Below are 16,069 nucleotides of genomic sequence, written 5' to 3'. Positions count from 1 at the left end.
GGTGCCTTTCGGTGACCAGGGTGGGGGTGGGGGGCCGTCCTGCCGGCTGTGCTCTGCAGCGGATGGCCTGTCCCACACTCGAGTTCCATGACAGCTGCTGGTTTTTCAAACCCATCTGTGTCGATCTGCATATTGACCACAAATTTATTTTAAAGACAGAAGTTACAGTGCCTCCACCATCCCATCTTCTAAACCACACTTCCTACAATAGCACACGTCTCCAAGTCCAGGAATCACCCAGCCCTCTGTCTTTGTCCCCACATGCTCCCAGACGAGTACAGTGAGCGGGACCGCCTTTCTCCAGACTTCTACGAAGAGTCAGAGACCGACCCAGGTGCCGAAGAGCTCCCAGCCCGGATCTTTGTGGCGCTTTTTGACTATGACCCCCTCACCATGTCCCCGAATCCAGATGCTGCCGAAGAAGAGCTTCCTTTTAAGGAAGGACAGATCATCAAGGTGGGGGCCGGGCTGGGGGCTGCCGGGCAGGTGGGGCACCCAGGGAAGGGGGGTGCTGTCACCGTACTGTAGTTCCTTAGCTCGTCCCAAGGGCAGGCTCGTTCTGTTGCTTTGTATGTTCAGCCTTCGGACCAGCTGAGAGGAGGGACCTTGTGAGTCTGAAGTAGGAACCTGACAGACAGCCTGGCCCTCCGTCTCTCGGAGGAAGCCCTTTGCTATGGACGGGAACACCGCGAGGAGGAGTCTCAAAGTCCTCTCTGTCGGGTGGGGTCTCCTCACACACAGCTGGCAAAGTGAAGCCAGAGCCCTGATGGGGAGACCAGTGGGTTGTCCAGACCCTGGGGCAGAAGCTGGTTCTCAGGCTGTGTGGGTGGAGGGGCAGGTGTGCACGTCTGCAGGGCGCATGTCGGTGACCGCGGGCTCTTCCCGCACATCATGATGACACGCGGCTCCGCGCCGGCAGAGCTGATGCGCTTGCGACCCGGCAATCATACTGGCCCTCCGCACCGGCTGCAGGTCTATGGTGACAAAGACGCGGACGGCTTCTACCGTGGGGAGACCTGCGCCCGGCTCGGCCTGATTCCTTGTAACATGGTCTCAGAAATCCAGGCCGACGACGAGGAAATGATGGACCAGCTTCTGAGGCAAGGCTTCCTTCCTCTGAACACGCCCGTGGAGAAAATAGGTAAGAGCCCGCCCCGGCTCGCCCCTGCACCTGCTGGCGGGGCTGCTTCTGCTTCTCCCAGCACCCCGCGGCCACGCCGCCAGCCAGGAGCAGGAGGTGGTGTGGACAGGGTCCAGTCTCGGCCATTCCAGACTGAAAATGAACCCACTCTATAAACCGGGTTGTGATGGTCCTGCGTGCTTTGGGGACATTTATGCATCTAAATATTTACAAAAACATAGATGATTTTCTAATGGAAGATGAAGTGCAGCCTTGCTTACTAAAAGTCTGTCCCATCTAGAAAATAGACTACTTGCTTTCTGGTTGTTTGTGCATGTTGCGTCCCCCTAAAATGTGTAAGTTTATCATGTGACCCCCACGGTGCTGGGGTCAGGAAGCGAAGCCTCTGGGAGGGGCTGACGGCATGACTGCAGAACTCTCAAAGGGGCATCAGTACCCTCATCCAGGAGGCCCCACGGGCGTCCCTCGCCTCCTCTACCCCACGAGGACATGGGAGAAGAAGCCTGTGGACCAGGACACGCGTCCTCCCCAGACCCTGACCCTCCGGCGCCTTGGCCTCAGACTTCCAGCCCCCAGAGCCGTGAGGAGCGACTGCACTGTGTTCAGGCGGCGCGCACGGACCAGGACGCCGGGGATGGGCTGTGAGCCTTCGCCTGTGCCTAGTACGGGTCAGAGGGTGATGAGGTCGCGCCATGCTTTCCATCCAGGTGGGTGTTGCTCATCCAAAAGGCAGAAAAGATTTTCACGCCTTAATGTGGATGGATGACAGACTCCTCCATTTATCTTGACCCAATTTGCAAGCACCAGTGAGTACACAGCAAAACTATTTTCAGTGAATTTAAACATTACATTTATGATCTCTAATTGTGCGCATGTGCAGGGAAAATCTACTCATTACAAAGGCCTTTGCTTTCTCTAAATAGCTACAGACAGAAAGATCCGTTTTATGTCATTCACATTTTAGGTTTTAATACTTCAAAACATTAAGTTAACTTAGTTCTAAATCAGATTTCAGAGACAAAATTCAATGGCTCAAAGAATATGCATAATTTTAAGGATAATCACAAAATCAAATGCACTGTTTCAACCTCTTTGGTATGAATGAACTTACAGTCTGACGTTGAAACCCACATCTGGTAGTTGAAGCTCCTGTGAATACACCGCCCAGGTCAAGCCCGCGAGCCGAAGCTCCCTGAGCCCCGTATACCCCGACTCCTTTCCCAAGGCCACGGTGACGGGGTCAGGGCGGGAGCGGGCTCTATGCACCGCACACCCAGCAAGCCTGCAAGCGATCCGCTGGAAAACAGTGGCTTGATTCATGTTACCAGTTAGATTACATGTCTGTTTGCTTTATTCTTTTTTTCTAAATGTGACTTTTGAGGGAACCAGACTGAGCCACCACAGGCCCTTCTAGCGCTACAAAGTAGGATTGTCCCTGCGGGCTGAGCGCACATCTCCTGCGGCCGGGGCAGGACCCGGTGTCCGCCTCGCGGCCCTTTTCCGACACCACGTGCGGTGAGAGAGGAGGAAACGGGATGCAGACTGGAAAAGAAGACAAACTTTTTTCTAGTCACAGATGACATGAAAATCTACTTAGAAAATCTCAAAGGATCTAGAACAGAAGTTCCTAGAACTAACGAGTGAGCTTAGCAATTGTTTTTCCAATGTTAACCGTGAAAAATTTGAACTTGACATTTTTTTTTTTTTTTTTTTTTTTTTTAAGATTTTATTTATTTGCGAGAGAGAGAATGAGAGACAGAGAGCATGAGAGGGAGGAGGGTCAGAGGGAGAAGCAGACTCCCCGCCGAGCAGGGAGCCCGATGCGGGACTCGATCCCGGGACTCCAGGATCATGACCTGAGCCGAAGGCAGTCGCCCAACCAACTGAGCCAGCCAGGCGCCCTGAACTTGACATTTAAAAAGTAATACTATTTACAACGATGTGACAGACATGAGAAAGGAGGGGTTGAATGCACGCAGGCTCTGTGTGGGGGAGACCACCAATGGCGAGGAAGGAAATCCAAGGATCCCCAAGTAAATAGACATCATGTTCCCGGACTTCAGGCAGTGAAGACATCCAACATCCCCAAACTGACCTGCAGATGGATGCACCCCCGGTCCACGTCCGTGCGCATGGGACACACCCCCCGGTCCACGTCTGTGCACATGGGACACACCCCCCGGTCCACGTCCGTGCGCATGGGACGCACCCCTGGTCTACGTCTGTGTGCATGGGACTCACCCCTCCCCCTGTCCACCTCCATGCGCATGGGACGCACCCCTGGTCTACGTCTGTGCACATGGGACTCACTCCTCCCCCTGTCCACGTCTGTGCACATGGGACGCACCCCTGGTCCACGTCCATGCGCATGGGACTCACCCCTCCCCCGTCCACATCCATGTGCATGGGACGCACCCCCGGTCCATGTCTGTGTGCATGGGACGCACCCCCCCGTCCACATCTGTGTGCATGGGACGCACCCCCCTGATCCAAGTCTGTGTGCATGGGACGCACCCCTGGTCCACATCTGTGCGGGGATCCGTGTAGATTCAGTGCGCTAAATCAAACGTGTACGAAAAGGCAAAGGGACTACAGTTGCTCGAACGATTTTTTAAAAGCACAGTGGAAGACTCGTGCAAGCGGGTTTTACGACTGGCACACAGGGGAGCCGATGGACACCAGGTGGTGTGGGAGGCCGCAGAGGCACCGGGATCCGTGCAACAGGGCGAATCCAGAAACGGACCAACGCTTGCACCGTCCACAGAGTTTCAACCCAGGGAGGGGGGCAGTTCAATGGGGAAAGGATGGTCTTTCCGTAACGGGTGGTGGAATTGGGCAAAGAGAAATGAAGCTCGGGCCACACTCCTGAAACTCAAAAAATGAACTTAAAATTGAACACGGTCTTAAGTATAAAACCAGACCATGAAACTTCTAGGAGAAGAATTTCATGGTGAGGAAGCCACAATTTCTTTGACGTGACACTAAAACCATGACACAGAAAAGGAAGAGACTGATGTCAGACTTCACTAACATCGAGTAGTTTCCAAAATCGAGAAACGCAGCATGAAGAGAAAGAAGAGCGAGGCCCCAGGCTGCAGCAAGTACCTGCAAGGGACCCGGCCGGACGGGGAACCGCACTGAGAACACACCGCGCTCAACACCTCGACGACAGGAAAGCAAACCACCAGTGCCCCGTGGGCAAAAGACCCAAGAGATCCTTTGCCACAGAGGACTCGTGGATGGCGAACGAGCAGGTGGAGGGATGCATACGGGACCCGTGGAGTGCCGATTAGAGCGCGATGAGAAGCCAGGACGCCCCCTCAGGGCTGGAGGCGAACCCGCGTGCCACGACCGCTGTGCCCAACAGGGGGCCGTCCGTCTCCAGCCGGACACACGGTGCTGCCGGCCGCCCCCTCCTGGGTCCTCGCCCGGGGGAATGGAGCTTCTGTGCACTCACACAGCTGCTCGGGCGCTCGCGGCGGCTGCACTGCGCATCACTGATCCCCTGGAAGGTGGACCGAGTCACTGATGCTTCGGACAGGGGGACGCTCCTCACCAATAAGCGTAGCACCGCGGACACACGCAGTCACACGGAGGGAGCTCAGGTGCATTGTCCCGGTGAATGAAGCCAGTTTCTAAAACCTGCATGACTCCATTTACAGGATATTCCAGAAAAGGTGAAAGTATGGGGACAGAAAACAAACCAGGGGTTACCTGGGCTGGAGGTGACCACAAAGACACGGGCGGGCGGTTGCGGGCTGAGGGAACTGTCCTCTATCTTGACGACTGCAGGGCTGATGTGACCACGTGAGCTTGCCAACACGGTCGGAAGCGGGCGCCGGACAGAGTGCATCTCTGGGCTCTTCTTACCACCTGCAGGGATTCGTACTTGCACCTCGCCTAGAAAATTAACAACGCCCAGAAGGACTGGATGCACCCCTGCAGGAAGCCCGTGCTCTGTTTCAAGGAAACACACACGCACAGGCCCAGCAAAGGCGCCCTCGCGCTTTCTAAATTACAGCGGCCACCCTGGAGCAGGACCCAAGGCGTGGCCCATGTCTGGAACTTCGCACACGCCGGCCCTGCACCTGCGGGACGCCCTGGAAGGGCACATGACCGACGTCAGTTGCTTTCTAAACACTTGCCTTCAATGGTTTTCCTTTGTATGAATCCCAAAAACCAGTTCTAGGCACCGAGCAGCTGTGTTTGGAAGAAAACCACCAACGCCAGGTCCTCTGGGAGAAACACGCCGTCCTGTGCTGCCCAGAGCCACTTAGAGCTTTGATTCCGGAGGATCCCCTGCTTCATGTTAGCCTCCCCGTTGGACGGACACATCGGGGAAGGGAAGCGTCCTCGCTGCTGTAAGGGAGGGTACTGGGCCAGAGCAAGCATACGAGAACATGCAGCTCAGGGCGACCGGCCCCACAGCCGGAGGCTTCGCTGGTGCTCGCACCCCGAGCATGAGGCCCTGGAGAGAGCGGTCGTCGGGTCCTGCTGGCTGCGTGTGCCCTGCTGCCCTGGGGACGAGGGAGAGGGGGCGCCACTCCTTTCGGAATAACCAACTGATGGCTTTCTTCTCCTTGTGATGTAAACAGAGAGAAGCAGAAGAAGCAGCAGGCACCCGGGGGCGACGCGGAGGGTGGTGGCCCTGTATGATTACGACCCGCGAGAAAGCTCACCTAACATCGACGTGGAGGTACGCGCCAGGCGCCGTTCCACTGTGGCTCACGGCCGGTGCCTGGGCCTCTCCCCGCACGGAGGCTTGGGGGCCGTGGGATCTGGAAGGGTCGGTACATGCAGTAAACGGCGTGAGGGAGCTGGGCGGGAGGAGACGGGGAAGGCGCGCAGCAGCTGACAGGCCCCGTCGCCGTGGCCCAGGGTCCCCGTATGGGACGCTACGGGAGGAGCAGTCTGCGATCTTCTGCCTCGGGTGACAGCCCTGTAGGGTCGCCTGGAAGAGAGAAATAACAGCCCCGAGCGAAAGCAGAACTGTAAGGCCCCCCCGCCCCCCACACACGCAGAAGCTGAGGGGGAGGCCCCGTGTCCTCCGCACACATGGCCTGGGCCGGCGTGGCCCTCGACGCCCTGGGAGGCAGGAAGGGTGTCGCCTCCAGAGCTGAGAGGGTCGGTTTTCAGCCCGCGGACCTGCTTTCTCAGATGACAGCTGTGTCCGAATCTGTCACCCACGGTTTTCCTTGTGCCCCACGTGCTCCCGGCTCGTGGTTCAGATTCAGAGTGTGCACTCTGCAAGCATTTCTGCATGGACCCGATTCACAGGGGACACCTGGTGGCCTGAGAGGTCAGCTTCCTTCCCTCGTCTTCATGTTCAGAGATTAACCCACATGTTATTTTGTCTTGGGTTTGCACCCTCCACTAGAGTCCGTGTGCCCGTCTCTAGGCTGGTGCCTGGCATGGCACGGACACTTTGTAGAGAATGAATAATTGAGTATAGGTTTTTTGCACTCAGTGAAAGGATAGTTATCTAACGGTCCTTACACTGCAAAGGATTTTCCCCTGAAGTTCTGGGTTTTTCAAGTTAACTTTTGACCAGTTCTATTTTATTTTTTTTTAAAGATTTTATTTATTTATTTATTTGAGAGCAAGAGCGAGCACACAAGCAGGGGGAGCAGCAGAGGGAGAGGGAGAAGCAGGCTCCACACGGAGCAGGGAGCCCGATGTGGGGCTCGATCCAGGACCCCGGGATCATGACCTGAGCCGAAGGCAGACGCTTCACACTGAGCTCCGGTGGGAGCAGCGCGGGGCGCTTTGCGGGGAGGCGGGCTGCAGCCTGCGCTGTTCGTCCTCCTGAGTCCCTGAGGCGCCGTGCACGGAGGCACCCGTCGGCCTCCTACCCGTCCTCCCTGTTTGAGAGAGCAGGTCAACGCCGGAATAATGAGAAGAAAGAAATCATGAGAGCAAGCGTGAAGAACTTTCTAAGGAAAACCGACTCGTCCGTGCCGAAGGTGTTACTAACTTGCCGTTCCGTCTCCACAGGCAGAGCTGACCTTCTGCACCGGGGACATCATTACCGTTTTCGGTGAGATCGATGAAGATGGATTTTATTATGTAAGTTTTTGAAAGATCAAAAAGCACCATTTCATTCATTTTGCATGTCTATTTCCGCTTGCGTGTTCTTGCCCCTACAATTATGTGTAAGCTTCCTATGGCTTTCGGAAAGGTCCCTGTCACTGAGGCTCGTCTGATACAGAAAGAGGGGCTGTGAGCATCGCCATCCCTCCTGCTCTGAGGGGGCACTTCCGTGTCCGTAAGCTGCAAACAAAGCACATGTATTCCCATTCTTCGATCTAAAATTGTCTTCCATCCAAACAGGTACCAGTTTAACTCTGTTTATTTGTAAGGTATACGTTTTTATACGGGAGAAGGAAGGAATACAAATAGGCAAAGTTACTAATTAATCCACACCAACAGGGTGTAGAACTCCTCCCTGACCTTCCTCGGAGCTGACGGCCATTGGCAGCGGGGACCAGGCTCCCGGCTCAGTGGCCCGGGGGGCAGCCTCCGTCCTTTACCCTCCCGACATTTCCTGAGGAAAAGAGAGAATGCCGATGGGCTTCTCGTCATGCTTCCACCCTGGTGGCCCCCCTGAGTGCCGCCCTCCCGGGCCCGAGCCCACAGGGCTGTGAAGGAGGCGGCTGGCAGGCCTGTGGGGTGCCCGCCCCGGGGGGGGCTGGGGGACAGGGCCACCATCTCGCGCCAGGGGTCCCACCTCCCCCATCACCCCCCCTTTCTTTAATCAGAACAGCTGGGCATCCATCAAGTCCTGGTAAGGCAGGTTTCTCTTTGAGTCAGATGAGTTCACAGCCTCAGGCACGCGGGGATCCAGGCTCGGGATCACTGCAGATCCGTGTCAGTGAGGATGCTCACACTCTGCCCCCGTCTCTTTCCAGAAGGGTCTGCGAGCGGGCAGACGTCAGGCTTTCTGTCCTGTCGAGGGCTGGAGAGGGGGCGGGCGAGGGAGGTGGGAGCCCCCGAGGCCGGGGCACGGGCTGCAGGCCGGTGCAGGTGGCAGAGGGGGGCGGACGGAAGCCGGCGTCAGTAGCTCCCAGAGGGGTCGTTAGTTGGGGTGAGAGTGTCGTCCAGGAAGACGCCCACATTCTGCCTCAGGTGATGGCTGCCCTTGGGAACACGGGCACGAGAACACAGTTGAGAAAAAGATGTGCTTTGGAAAATGCTGAGCTTGAGGATGTGAACAGGACATCTGAGCCTGTCCATGATGGAGAGGGATCCGTGCCATTGATCCTGGAAGATTCTAGTGGCCACGTCTGATGCAGCAGTGTGTGGCGGAGGGGGCAACGTGAGGGGGTCCTGTGCGCTTCCGACGTGGCGTTCACAGGACAGCGCGAGAAGCCCGGGAGAACGAGGGGAAGAGGCAGGTCCATCCCCGAGCTCCTCGGTGAGCCCCGAGCAGGGGCCCGTCCGGATGTCCGCGGGCGCGGGACTGTCCGGGTCTGCGTGCCCACGGGGATGTGAGGATGAGGCCGTGCACTTTCACAGAACCCGGTCCCCAGACCCGAGCAACGACTCCACGTGGCGCTCCCCTGAAGGGGCAGGCGTGGCTGGTGGGGAGGAGGATCTGGCCTACGTCTGGGCTCGTAGACAGTGGAGTGGCTGGCGTAGACGTGATTTGTGACCCTCGATGTGGGAGAAATGTGTACAGTAAGCCGCAAAGATGTCCTACAGAAAGTCTCTAAGGGACACCGAGAGAGAGACCTTAGCTCCTAGAGGAGGGCGAGGAAGGAGAACGGGGATGGGGACTCCGGGGTCGAAGAGAGGGCAGGTGGCCAGATCCGGCACGTGCGTATTGGGCTCAGAGGGGATTCTTGCTGGGAAGAGGTGGGAGGTACCTGGGGCTACCTCTTTTTTTAAATCAATTTTTATTTTTAATTGTGATAAAATACACATTCTTCATCATTTCTACATGCACAGTGCGGTGGTGATACATTCACGTTGTCGTGAAGTCGCCACCGTCCGCCTCCAGGACTCCTCCCCGCTTGCCACCCTGAAACTCCATCCCCAGTAAACACCAGTCACCCTTTACCCCTCGCGTCCCCAGCCCCCCATCTCCTCTCCGTCCCCATGAATCCACCTGCTCTCCGGGCCTCACACACGAGGACTTTTCTCACGCCTGCCTTACCTCACTGAGCGGAACGTCGTAGTGCGGGTTACCCTCTCCTTCCTTTTGAGGCCGAGAATAATTCCACGCTGGGTGCACCTGGTTTAGTCACCTGTTCGCCCGTCAATGGACACCTGGCCCCTGTGAGTAATACAGTGATGAACATGGTGTGCAAACACGTCCCTTGGACCCTGCTTCCAAGTCTTTCGGGTTTTGACCCAGGAGTGGAATTGCTGGGTCAGATGGTAACTCTGGGTTTAACTTTTTGAGGAGCCACTGGATCGTTTTGCCCTCAGCAGCGCCCCACTTCTCATCCCCCCCAGCAGGTGCACGAGGCTCCAATTCCTCCCTGTTTTCAGCAACATTTTGTCTGTGGTTTTTTTAAATTTTTGTTTGTTTGTGTTCTGTAGTAGACGTCCTAACAGATGTGAGGTGGTATCTGGTGATTCTGGTTTACATTTCCCTAAGATGTTCGTTAATTCATGTTGAGCATCTTTCCATGTACTTGTTGGCCGTCTGTGTGTCTTTTTGGGGGAGAAATAGCGATACAGATCCTTTGCCCATTGTTTAATCGGGTTCTTGTGTTGAGCTCTCGATGGGCTCTGGACACGACCCCTTCTTAGGTAGGTAGCTTGCGAACATTCTCCCATCCATCCCGTAGGTTCACTCTTCACCCTGGTGGTGCTGTCCTTGGCTGCAGTTTCTAATCAGGCAGTAGGCTGCGCATCTCATGCTGTCATTTCTTAGACTTGAAAACAGAGCAACAGACTCCCATGTAGTCTGGGGCCAACCAGTCTGGGACTTGGTTTTGGACACTGATGGGGCAGGTGGGTATTGGGGGCGGTGGGGAGGAAGTGACATGGTGGCCGTGACCCGCTCAGTCCAGATGTCCTGTGGACGGTGACCTTAACTATGTACCTGCGTAGAGATGTGAGAGAAAGTTCTGGAAGGGAACAGACGGACCTGAAGCAGTATCCTCTCTAGGGAGGTGTCAACGGACACTTTCACGTCCCCCATATTGTTTGCATTTTTATGGTGAGAATGTGGTTGTGCACGAGACGGATGCGTAGCTCTGCACCTGGCCTGCATGCTGGACCACATGTTGGCCTCGGGAGGGGGTCAGTCTGTCTGGATCGGTGCATCTGCTCAAGTGGTGTCTTTAAAAGCCCCCCAGGGATGCTGAGGTCAGCCAGGGGGTCAACGGCCACTACATGGGGTGGTCCCGAGGACTGGTTCCTGGGAGCTGCCTGAGCCCACTGGCCAGAACAGACCTTCCTCAGCTCCACCCCAGACAGGCCAGATGCAGACCTCGGGGACGGGACTCTGCCCCTCGAACGCGTCCCGCGGTCACTGTCCTGATCAGGGTAGTTTGGAGACACTGGAGTCCCTCTGAGTTCTCCCACGTTTGAACCAGAACAGACCCAGCAGGCAACCCTCCCCAGAGCTCTGCTCCTGTGGCGAGAGCAAGAAGGAGGTTTTGGGAAAATCGAGTAACTCGTTCTGCTGTGTTTTTAGGGGGAACTGAACGGGCAGAAAGGCCTTGTACCTTCAAACTTCCTGGAAGAAGTGCCTGATGACGTGGAAGTCTATCTCTCTGACGCACCTGGCCACTACCCCCGAGACGCGCCAATGCGCTCCAAGGCGAAACGGGTAAGCAGACGCCCCCAGCACCTCTGACCCCTGTCCCCCCCCCGGCCACGCTCGCTCTCACACAGCCCTCGCGTGGATACGTTTGCATCTTGGGCCGAAAAGCCCATGCCCTGAATTTTTCTCTCTGCCCTTCCCTGGGGCTTTGTCTAAGCATTCTCACTTTTGCTTATTTATTTCACAAAACCTGCCCCTCTCGATTCTAACCCATCCGCCTTTCCTCACAAAGGGAGTCCCCGTCCTGCCCTGTAGACGCACATGCCAGCTGGGGTGAGAGTGAAGGGGATGGCTAGTCCTTCCATTCGTTTGCCCTGCTAGGATTTCAGTCCTCTTAGCAAAGACCAGAGACCTCCTCCAGCATAATTAACTAGTGGATGACATTCATGTTTAGTGTCTCATTTTTATTTTATTTCATCACTGCCAGTTTTTATATATTATATTTTTATATATATATATTTTTATTTCTTTGCTCATCTGCTTGGAAACAGAAGAAGAGTGTTCATTTCACACCTTAATCAGGCACTGTAGCCTTCACGTAAGTGAGCACCTGAAGATACCCGTACACGTAGCCCCGTCCGCGGCCCTAGCGGACTAGTGCGGGCGACGCAAGGCTTCACTGTGGGCGTTAAAAACAAAAACAAAAACAAAAAGAAATATGTCTCAAAAAACCACTGGGCCTGAAATAGTAGGCTATTACTCGGTCTCAGTTGTAAAGCAACTGAATTTGTAGTCAAATCGTCATCTTTACTCCTCATTTCCTACTATCTACATAGAGAATATTTCGAAGGCCAACATTGGGAACATATTTCTTAAGAGGCTACTTGTTTGTTTACGTAGAGAGTGTTGCAGGGTCTCCTCGTCACTAAAGCTGCATATTGCATTGTTAACCAGTCTTGGAAAAAAGCACAACTTGAACCACTATGTTTACTTTAGGAAATCTTCCTCTAAAAACACAGGAGGTCGAGCAGATGAGTAGCGAGCAGGGGCGATGCAGGGTTGGCTCTGACAGGCCCCCTGCGGCCTTGACCCCGACCGGCGACCGGTCCCTCAGGTCCGCGCCTCTGTCTCGAGAGAGCGCAGGCTCCCTCCTCAAAGCACAAGCCCGCGTCCGGGGCGCCGGCCTTCGCGGCCAGGCCCACCGTGGGGGCGCCAATGCAATAGTAGGCGTGAGGAGCCATGCAGCCGCAGTGATGGCGTTAGACGGAGCGGACGGTATCTTCAGCTGTACTTGGGATGCTTTACTAGGTGTCTTCCATTGGAACTAGACCTTGATTCTAAATCCAAGCAAGCTTGAAGCCCTGGGCTCCTCTCCTGCGCCTGCTGGCTCCCGAACACTCGAGTGAGGCAGGGCTTTGCGTGGAGAGGTGGGGGGCGCAGGACAGGGCGCCGGGCCCTCAGGCGCGCATCCGAGCCGCCGGGGAGCCCGTAGGCCGAGGCACTATGTGCGCACGCTGCTGGCAGAAATTCACGTCCAGCCCCGGGCAGTAGGGAAAGCACGCAGGAAGGGCCTGTAAGCTTCCTTTGATTGCGATTGAGGTTCATTTTAGTTTTTTTTTCTTTCAACCGGTGTGTACCATCGCTCTAGCACTAACTTCCCCAGGAATGCGCGCGGCAAGATCAGCACTTCCTCTACCCCAGTCGCTTTCAGACCCACAAGTCCCCTTTAAGAACCTTTGCTTTTAAGATTACTGACGGGCACTCGGCCAGTTTCACTGTAACCTAATTTAAAGTGACTTCTGCTCCCCACCCTGCCCCCACCCCTCCGCTTTGGCTCTTAATTTACAAAGCAAATGATTACCCAGCCTTGTTTGGCCAAAGCAATGGCCTCCCCCTCCCCTGAAGACAAAGAAACCGCAGACCAAACGTGGATGGCTAGACCCCCCCTCGTAGGGCCGCTGTGGGGTGGGGGTGGGGGGGCGCGCGCTCGTGGCATCCTTTAACCCCCAAGGAAGACACGAGCCAGCCCTTACCTTTCCTGGCGGGGGACGGGGCCGTGCGGTGTTACCAGCGGATGGATGTTGGCGCTCACGCACTCAATAAACTGTCGCACTGTACCTACTAGGTTCCTCCCGAGGGTTCAGGTACAGCAAGGAGAGCGCCATCCCCCACAGCCCATCTCCATTCGGGGTCACCTCCGTCATCTATGGGTACTGGTAGTCCTGGGAGAGGCAGGGAAATGTCCTCGAAAAAGAAAAAGGGGCTGCTTTCCAAAGGCAAGAAACTGCTGAAAAAGCTGGGTGCAGTGAAATGACCATGTGCTTCTGGACGACTCCCCAATCCATGTCATTCTCTTTGATTCCAAACTAGGGCTTTCAATGACTCAAGTACTTCCTAAAAACACACTCTTCTCCCCTGACACCAGGAGAGAAGTGCTCTTTGCACTGCCGTCCACTTTAAGCCAACGGCGAGGACAAAGAGCGGCTGGTGCCCCCTCCCAGCCTCCGTGCCAACCGCTCTGGCCCGCGGCCTGACGGGAGGCGGGCTCTCCCGAGCGCCCAGGGGCCAGGGGCTCGCTCCCCACCCGGGGTCCCAGCCTCTGTGCATTTGTCATCCGCCCTTAAAGCAATGGTTTCCAACTCGACCCCTCCTCGAAATGCTTGCCTCATGACGCATCACTCTCTTTAACTCTGGTCTTGAAGTTCCTAGTTTAACCGCCTTGATGTTCTGCCTTACGCACAACGGTCTGTACTGTCCAATAAAAACTACGTGGAACTTTGTACGTGTCGTGCATTCAGTGCTCCTCACCCCACACACAGCGCTCTGCAGTCACTCGTGCAGGCCGTGCATCTGGACGCCCTGGCTTTTCGCCTTTCCGCAGCGAGCCGGGCAACACACAGAAAATGTTTACTTACTCAGATCATTCAAAAAAAGAAAAAAAAAAAGAGTGAGAAAGTCACTTTGTTTGGAGAAGTTACTGCTCCTCCAACCTGCCAGAAAGCTGAGAACCGCTCCTGGCTTCCAGTGTCCCCTTCGGTGGCGTGTGGCTGTCCGCCACTTCCATTATTTGTCCCACGCCACCCACAGCCGGCCCGCGGCGCGCACGCACGAGGCACCCCCCCCCCCAAGCTCGGTCCGTCCACACGGCTCCACCCCGGGCTCCCCACGGGCCCTCGAACAAGAGGCTCACAGAGCTGCCGGCTGGCGTATCGGATTGCTTACTGTTTTGTAATTCTTGTCCACTTGTAAATTGTTTTTACTCTTTATACATACTTTTCAGACTGCCTTTCTTTTGTAATTTATGGAAGGTTTATAAATGAATGACCAAGCTTTTCCCATTGTGTCTTCAAAAACTCTCTTGTAAATTGTAATATATTAGTGTGTGGTACATTTATTAAAATTAACTTCGTCGGTGTGTGGCTCAGTACTGTGTGCGTGCGTGCATGTGTATGGTTAGTGTCGGATATTTTATAGAAATAAAATTTGTTATTTTATACAATACTGTTTCTTCTGTATCTTGGTTTGAAACACTTCTGACCAGAGCGGCCTCTCGGGATTCCTTTCTCCCATGTGCACCAGGAAACTCGATGGCCCTGCCTTTCCCTGTTTTTCCGTAGTGGTTGTGACCAGCACTCGGGAGTTGGTCACCAACTGCCGTCACCCTCGTGCTGCTGGCGACAGCTGGTGGCAGCCCGCTCCGGCGGACGGGGCCGATGTTCCTCGGGCCTGAGGAGCACTCACACACAGACAGCCGGGGCCCGGGGGGCGAATCGAACCATATTTGTCCTATTTCTCACCGGCCCCTTTACAGTTCAGGTCCCGCGCGTGACCGCGTGCCTGTGTGCGATCTGAACCGGCCAAACCCACATGGCCAGGGCGGAAGGTCAGGGCGCACAGAGTTTCGGTTAGGCAAGATGAATAAAGTGACGAACTAATGTAAAAAAAAATGCTAGATCAAATGGAAAGTCTTACGAAAAAATAAATTCCGGTTGAAGAAATACTGACGTAAGAAATTATGGTGCACATGACAGTGTGAATGCCCTTTATGCCACCGCATGTTTAAAGATGGTTGAAATGGTACGTTTTCTTACAGAAACTTTACCACGGTAAAAAAAAAAAAAATGACAATTTCCCCCCCCCCCCCAAAAAATAGCAAAGGTAGCCAGGACTAATGTTTCTCTAATTCTTTTGGAAAATATTTACAAATTTCCCAAAATTGGAGGCAGACCCAAATGCGGGCAAACCCGCAGCAGTAATGAGGGCTTAGCTTTGGTGAATACTACTGAACGCTCGCGCAGTACATGATGCCAACTGTGTACACTTCTAGAGAGAAGAAAACTGCCCCAACTCCCGAGGCCAGCAGTGTCCGCAGCAAAACTAGACAAAGACATTACAAGAAATCCACAGACCAAGAGCACCCTGAATTTTTAAAAAATCCTTAATGAAATATTAGCAGATTAAATCCAGCAACATATAAAATGGATGACAGATCCACTGTGCCCGGCTGTAGCTCATCCCAGGAACGAAGGCTGCCTGAACTTTCTGAGAAAACATCAACACACTTCACCAATAGAACAGAAGACAAAAGCTGTCTTTTGATGCAGCGAAAGCATTGGACAAAATTCGATCCCTATTCAGGAAACTAGGAAAAGAAAGGAATTTATCTCAACTTGATAGGATTGGCAGCCAGCACCACACCTAATGGTGAAAGACTGACCGCATCCCTCTTTCCATCCAAACCGAGCCAAGGACATCCACCTGACCAATTGTGTTCAACATCGCACACACCGCTCCTAAAACACCAGCCCACTGAGGAAAGAGGAGTCGTACACTTCAGAAAGGAAGAAGGGAAACAGTCTGCAGAGGACATGATTTTGTATTTGGAAAATGCTAAGCCAGCGACAAAATGCTGTTGGGACTAAGAAGTGGATTTGGCAAGGTGACAGGCTACAAGGTCAACATACACAAATCATGGGTATTTCTACAAACTAGCAGGGAACAATTAGAACAGAAATTAAAATACAAATATATTTTAGTATATGTGCTGCCGAAGTGAGCACTAAAATACAAATATAAATGGTATAATAATCAAATAAAAATATAGGTAATTAGTTATATTAGCATCAAAACCACAACATACTTAGGGATAAGTTTAACAAAATATGAGCAAAACCTGTATGCTGAAATTTATAAAACATTGCTTAGAAATA

At 54.1% G+C, this 16,069-nt stretch overlaps 1 protein-coding gene across 13 annotated transcripts in view; it reads left to right on the top strand.

Moving 5' to 3' along the window:
• The window catches only part of RIMBP2 (RIMS binding protein 2), a 92,960-nt gene extending 78,051 nt beyond the window's left edge, over window positions 1-14,909 (top strand). For 4 of the 13 annotated variants that reach the window (XM_032396362.1, XM_032396359.1, XM_032396367.1 and 1 more), the window contains 6 exons: window positions 272-456; window positions 973-1,141; window positions 5,737-5,837; window positions 7,136-7,207; window positions 10,791-10,925; window positions 11,411-12,978. In XM_032396362.1, coding sequence (XP_032252253.1) covers window positions 272-456; window positions 973-1,141; window positions 5,737-5,837; window positions 7,136-7,207; window positions 10,791-10,925; window positions 11,411-11,437 — 689 coding nt within the window. In that variant the 3' untranslated portion in view covers window positions 11,438-12,978. The other 9 variants (XM_032396357.1, XM_032396356.1, XM_032396364.1 and 6 more) reach the window with 5 other exon arrangements.
• The last annotated feature ends 1,160 nt before the right edge of the window (window positions 14,910-16,069 follow it).

Source organism: Phoca vitulina, unplaced genomic scaffold (assembly GCF_004348235.1).
Source record: "Phoca vitulina isolate PV1807 unplaced genomic scaffold, GSC_HSeal_1.0 scaffold91, whole genome shotgun sequence".
NCBI lineage: Eukaryota > Metazoa > Chordata > Mammalia > Carnivora > Phocidae > Phoca > Phoca vitulina.
This window is presented reverse-complemented; position numbering and strand designations above follow the sequence as displayed.